Below are 7,006 nucleotides of genomic sequence, written 5' to 3' on the forward strand. Positions count from 1 at the left end.
TGTCATTAACTTTACATTCACTTTCGTAAACATTAATTGTGATAAAAGACTCTCCATTCTCGGGATGTCACTGGGTAGGTTTATTTTTCTGATAACAGTTTCGCCCGTGTTTCAACGAGGGTCTTCAGGTCAAAGTGGTGGGACGTTGTGTTGGTGGCATTTATATATGTTCCACTTCTCTCTCCCTGTTCTGTGATTGGTCGGAGTTTTCCCGTCAAATCCTTTTCCAGGCTCATGATAGGCGGTTGCCATCTTCTCTGTTGAGTTTGTCTTTTTCTTTGAGTATCTCAATCGACTCTCTTATTAGCCTGGGATAATAGCTTCTCTGTTTTGATATTATCTTGGTCTCGTCAAATTTTGTTTAATTGCCAGGCTATTAAGAGAATCGGTGCACTGAATGGTTGAGGCCTTAACTTTGTAGAATTCCATTATTAACTTAGGAGAAAAAAAACACAATTTTATCTTTGCTTTTCTACAGAATAGACTTTACTCGTCGACTCATTTCTCACTTCCCATCCCCCTTCCCTTCCCTTTCACTTCCCATCCGCCACCCGGAAGAGTATATAACTCAGAAAAATGTATATTGTACCACTAGTCCTGATGATGTTTATCGTGTAAACGAAACTAGTCGACGAGTAAAGTCTATTCTGTAGAAAAGCAAAGATAAAATTGTGTTTTTTTTCTCCTAAGTTAAGAGAATCGGTGCCTATACTGTGGTCCCCCACCTCATCACCTTCTCTTCCTTCGCCTACCATCGCATTCTAATCCCCCATCACTATCAAATGTTTCCCTGCAGGAACACATGCGATTATGTCCTCTAACTGATCGTATATCCTATCGACCTCTTCCTCCGTATGGTTGCTCGGTGGCATGTATACCTGAACAATGACCAAGTTTGTCAGCTCTGCATCCACTCCCGGGAAGCTATGGGAATTTATCACGCTGTTCCTAAACCTGTGTCTAACCAGAATATAATCTAGCTGATACCTTTCTGAGTCACCTGGCATTTTCCATGTATACCTGCGTCTTTTGTTGTGTCTAAACCAAGTGTTGGTGATGACTAGCCCCTGTCTCCTGCAGAACTCAACTGCTTTCTCCCCGCGGTCATTCCTCGTGCCTAAACCGTAGTCTCCGACCTCGTCACCATCTCTTCCTTCGCCTACTGTCACATTCCAATCCCCCATCACTATCAAATGTTTCCCTGCAGGAACACACGTGATTATGTCCTCTAACTGATTGTACATCCTATCGACCTCGTATTCCTTATGGTTGCTCGGTGACATGTATACCTGAATAATAACTAAGTTCGTCGGTTCTGCTTTAATCTCCACTAGTAGTATTCTATCCGTTGCCTGTTCTATGTTGACTATGCTACTTCCTACCTCTTCATTTAATACTATGGCAACCCCTCGTTGGTTCTCATCCCCGCTGCTGTATATTATTCTATAATTATCACTCCAGTAATCCCCGCTATCCTTCCATCTCACCTCGCATAGACCTAGGAACACTTCACCTCAGGACTAACCCATTGCGTGGTACAACTCTTTCAGGTGGTGACCAAGGACAAGATGGCACGGGGAATTCTCCGCACACGTGTCAGATTTGCAAACAGGATTTTGCAGAAGAGGACATTCTCAAAGCTCATTTAACTCGTGTGCATCGTGTGAAGAGGAAGGAACTCAGGTGTGACGTTTGCTCGAAGGCATTGGTGGGCAAAGGTGACGTTGATGGATGTGCGGATTCGGAAATTGCTCCGGGAAAGAAGCACCAATGCCAAAGTTGCTCGGCGGTGTTCAGTAGTAAGAAAGATCTCAGGAGACATGTGTTGACGCATGGTAAGGAAAGACGGAACAAATGTGAGGTGTGCTCGAGGGAATTTTCTCAGAAGAAGAACTTAAAGAGGCATATGTTACTCCATACGGGGGAAAGACCGTATAAGTGTGAGATGTGCGGGAAGGGGTTTACTCGTAAGAGAGATCTCGAAGTGCATATCCTTATACACAGCGGACAGAGACCTTTTAGGTGCGAGATTTGCTCAAAGGGCTTTCGTTATAATAACAATCTCAAGAGACACTTGAAGATTCACGCCAAGGCGAGACCGCAGAAGTGTGAGATTTGTGCGATGGTGTTTAATGATAGACGAGGTCTTATGAGACATAAGAAAGCACACTCGGGTAATAACCGAATACAGTGCTCTTATTGTATATTCACATCAACGTCTAAGAGGGTACTGAGACAGCATTTGATTGAAGTGCACTAGAGTGGGGAACAGATTTATTGATACTCATTAAACACAAAATACGAGGGTAGGACGGTAGGTATGAACGTAACAACTCAAACCTGTGCTTTGTAATGAGGGGGAATGTTACTTCCACATGCCAAACCAGGATTGCTTCTGAAATTCATTTTGTTTGGTGAACCTGAACATGTCTCCATACTTCCTCTTCTGGAAATACACTGGATGATTTTAATGTCTGCAAACCTGCACATGCGTGTAAGGGGGAATGTTACTTCCACATGCCCAAACCGGGATTGCTTCTGTAGGTCATTTTGTTTGGTGTACTGGAACATGTCTCCATACTTCGTCTTCTCGAAATACACTGGATGATTTTAATGTCTGCAAACCTGCACATGCATGTAATGGGGAATGTTATTTCCACATGCCCAAACCGGGATTGCTTCTGAAAGTCATTTTGTTTGGTGTACTGGAACATGTCTCCAGTCTTCCTCTTCTTGAAATACACTGGATGATTTCAATGTCTGCAAACCTTGCGCATGTGTGTTGAGGAGGGATTGTTACTTCCACATGCCCAAACCGGGATTGCTTCTGAAGGTCATTTTGTTTGGTGTACTGGAACTTGTCTCCATACTTCCTCTTCTTGAAATAGACTGTATGATATTAATGTCTGCAAACCTGCGCATGCGTGTTGAGGAAGGAATGTTACTTCCACATGCCCAAACTAGGCTGATGAACTATTGCACACAATACGTGTAGACACTAAACTAAATGACCTTGGAAGCACTCCTGGTTGGCATGTGGAAGTAACATTCCCCCATCAACACGCATTCACAAGTTTTGAGGTATTGAGAAGCAACAGTATGAAGACATGTTCTAACACTAACAACAAAATGAACTTCAGAAGCACTCCTGGTGGCATGTGAAAGTAAAATTCCCTCCCAACACATGTACAGGTTTGATGTCATTACACTCATCCTCTGTGTTTTGAGAACTGGAAGAATGGAGATTTCTTCTAGTACTGAAAACAAAAAACCTTCAATAACACTGCTGGTTGGCATGTGGAAGTAACATTCCCCAACACAAATGTGCAGGTTTTAGGTCGTTACGTTCATCTAGGGTATTGAGGGAAGAGGAATTATGGAGGTGTGCTCTATTGCTACAAACAAAATGACCCTCAGAAGCACTCGATTGACATGTGGAAGTATCATTCCTACTGAACACGCATGCCCAGGTTTCAGGTGGTTATATTCATCCAGTGAATTTTTGGAAAATTGAAGCATGGAGATGTTCTCTCACTGCAATCAAAATGATCTACAGCAGAAATCGTGGCATCATATGGACGTAACATTCCCCCCCTCAATACTCACCTGCAGGTTTGAGGACATTAGTATCACCCAGTGTATTTGTGAAGTGAAAGTACTGAGACGTGTCCCATTACTGCAAAAAAATGGCCTATAGAAATCCTGGTATCATGTGGAAGTAACATCCCCCCCAATTATATGCAGGTTTGTGGATGTTAAAATCATCCAGTGTATATATGGAAGTGGAAGTGTGGAGATGTGTCCTAGTACTGCAAAGAAATGACCTTCAGAAGCACTCCTGGTTGGCATGTGGAAGTAACATTCCCCCAACACTCACCAGCAGGTTTGAGGATATTAAAATCATTCAGTGTAGTACTTTGAGAAGTGGAAGCATGGAGATGTGTTCCAGTACTATAGACAAAATGACCTTCAAAAGCACTCCTGGTTGGCATGTGGGAGTAACATTCCCCCAACACTCACCCGCAGGTTTGAGGATATTAAAATCATCCAGAGTATTTTTTGAAGTGAAAGTATGGAGGCGTGGCCTAGTGCTCCATAAAAATGACCTCCAGAAGCACTCTTGGTTGGCATGTGGAAGTAACATGCCCTCCTCAACAGGCATGGACAGGTTTGAGGTTGTTACATGTATTCAGTGTATCTTGAGTAGGGGAAGTATGGAGACATGTTCTAGTACTGCAAACAAAATGACCTTTAAAGTTGAGGGGGAAGGTTACTTCCACATGCCAACCAGGAGTATTTCGGAAGGTAATTTTGTTTGGAGTACTAGAACACATATTCATGCTTCTGCTTCTCAAAGTACACTGGATGAACATAATGGCCTGAAACGTCCACATGCGTGTTGAGGGGGAATGTTACTTCCACATACCAACCATGAGTGCTTCTGAAGGTCATCATTTTTGTAGTATCAGCACACATCTCCATACTTCCGCTTCTCAAAATACTATACTGGATAAATGTCACGCCCTCTAACCTGCACATGTGTGTATAGTGGGAATGTTACTTCCACATGCCAACCAGGAGTGCTTCTTAAGGTCATTTCGTTTGTGGTCTAAAAGCATTAAGTGCATTAGTTTCCAGCCTACTCTCTTAATTAAGAAATTGTTGCTTATTTATAAAAAAATGATGAAATTGTATTTATTTTTATCCAAAGTTGGAATAAAACTGTTGAATATATGTTTTACAAAACCCTGTATGACAGGATTTCTGTGATAATGTTATAAATCACAATTTAAACTATTAAATGCGTATTAATTGATTAAATATTTAACTAACAATACTTCAGATTGATCTGTTTTCCATGAATAGGCACAACGTATACGTTCTTGGTCCATTATGGAAGTTATGCGCATGCTTTTATTGTCAAGCGACTATCCATGGCAAAGTGATAAAGCCTATCAGGAGATGTGGAGGGGGGTCTGCCCTTCAATGCAGCCTGTCGCCAGTTTGCTCCGAGCAGTCTGTGGGGTCCATTGTGTAGGTAATGCGCATGAGTTTATTTTGACGCGGCTGCCCATCTCATTGTGGTAAAACTGGTCGGGAATTGTGGTTCTGGGTCTGTCCTTCCAACTTAGCCGGTCGTTAGTTTGCTCCGAGCAGTTTATATGGTCCATTATGAAGGTCATTCGTAGGATTTTGCCGTGTCGCAACTAACCATAGAAATGTGGTAAAACCTATCAGGAAATGTGGAGGGGGGTCTGCCCTTCAATGCAGCCGGTCGCCAGTTTGCTCCGAGCAGTCTGAGAGGTCCATTATGAAGGTAATGCGCATGAGTTTAATGTGACGCGACTATCAATGGCAGAGTGGTAAAACATATCTGGAGATGGGAAGGGGGGTCTTTCCTTCAATGCAGCCGGTCGCCAGTTCGCTCCGAGCAGTCTGAGAGGTCCATTATGAAGGTAATGCGCATGAGTTTATTGTGACGCGAGTGTCAATGGCAGATTGGTAAAACCAGTTGGGAAATTTGGAGGGGGGTCTGCCCTTCAATGCAGCCGGTCACCAGTTTGCTCCGAGCAGTCTGAGAGGTCCATTATGAAGGTAATGCGCATGATTTTATTGTGACGCGACTATCAATGGCAGTGCGGCAAAACGAACTGGGAAATGTGGTTGGTGGTCTGCCCTTTTAACACACACGGTTGCCAGTTTGCTCCGAGCATAGTTCGAGGAAAGACGAGCCTACGCGTGTGAGGTGTACCACCACCCCGGTGGTCCCCTAATCCCTCAAAGTCCCGACTTGGCTCCGAATTTGGTTTGATTCCCTGTTTTCTGAAGAGAGAGTGAGGGCTGAAAGGAAGAAAGCATTGGAAATAGACCGTGGAAAATGTCCAAAACATATTAAAATGTTCCCGAGAGAGATATTCCCGTGGAGATGATTTCAGGGGTCCTTCCAGGCGTTGCAGACATTTCTCCGCAAGTGTATTGATGTAAGAAGAGTATTTTGAAGAAGAATTTTAAGGATTTTTACTAGTAATGAATCTATTTTTTCCCCAGAGAAATAAATGAAATCTTGCGCTTTAATTTTAGAATGGACCATGTATATTAATTGACTAAATATTGAACAGGTTACCAGAGAGGTGTGCATCGGAATCGAACCCAGGTCCTCTGGTCAATGTCAGAATCTGGGTAAGTAAAATTTGAAAAGTACCGCCATTTAGTTTAACCCAGGTCCTCTGGTCAATGTCAGAATCTGGGTAAGTAAAATTTGAAAAGTACCGCCATTTAGTTTAATAGGAAATACGACCCAGTTTGGCTTCAATTGTAAATATTGGAAGGTATTATCTTCCAATTGACGAAGTAAGTACATCAAACGAAACAAATTATCTGTTTTTTGTTGTCTTACAGTGAGATTACGAGGATATGATTAACATGACAGGATTGTACTGGATGCCGTTAAAGAGAATCACATCAATTGCATTTCATGTCATTTTATTTGTTCCAAGCTGTGGTTTCCATTGTTATTTATTTCATCTAAGGCAAAGGAGAAAGGAGCAATTCTTCTCTAGTATTGGTGAAAACTGGGAAAAATGCACACAAAGGATTTCCGAAAGTGCACAAAATAAACGTCTTAGAGTATATCTTTACACAGCTAATACGTCGTGTTCATGTACCTTTTAGTTCGTGGTCTACTAATGGTAAATAAGCGTACGTATTATTATGTAAATGATGCATGGAACCATGAAACATTCACAGGTATCTGAATAGATTAAATTAAATTTTAAAAGAGCGCGTCAATGAAGGTCGTTCATAAACACTTTAGGGCCTGACTGAAAACTAATGCCATGAAAATATAGAGTCGCAGCACAATATATATGAAGCTCGAAGTGTTTGTATATAATTTTATAGATATTACGGACGGTACATATTGAAATACATAGTTATACTACCATGTTTACATCTGAGGGAAGGCCGTAGTAAATCTTTTGAACCGGATCTTTGAAAGGAATGCACG

General features: G+C 42.1%; 1 protein-coding gene across 1 annotated transcript in view; it reads left to right on the top strand.

Moving 5' to 3' along the window:
- LOC139693211 (uncharacterized) overlaps positions 1–6,184 on the top strand; it is a 31,993-nt gene extending 25,809 nt beyond the window's left edge. Inside the window, exons 6-7 of the mRNA XM_071591314.1 lie at positions 1,551–1,835; positions 6,120–6,184. Of these exons, the coding sequence (XP_071447415.1) occupies positions 1,551–1,835; positions 6,120–6,184 (350 nt within the window). The remainder of the gene's footprint in view (positions 1–1,550; positions 1,836–6,119) is intronic.
- The last annotated feature ends 822 nt before the right edge of the window (positions 6,185–7,006 follow it).

Source organism: Hetaerina americana, unplaced genomic scaffold (assembly GCF_022747635.1).
Source record: "Hetaerina americana unplaced genomic scaffold, ioHetAmer1.1.p SCAF_45, whole genome shotgun sequence".
In the NCBI taxonomy this organism is placed as follows: domain Eukaryota; kingdom Metazoa; phylum Arthropoda; class Insecta; order Odonata; family Calopterygidae; genus Hetaerina; species Hetaerina americana.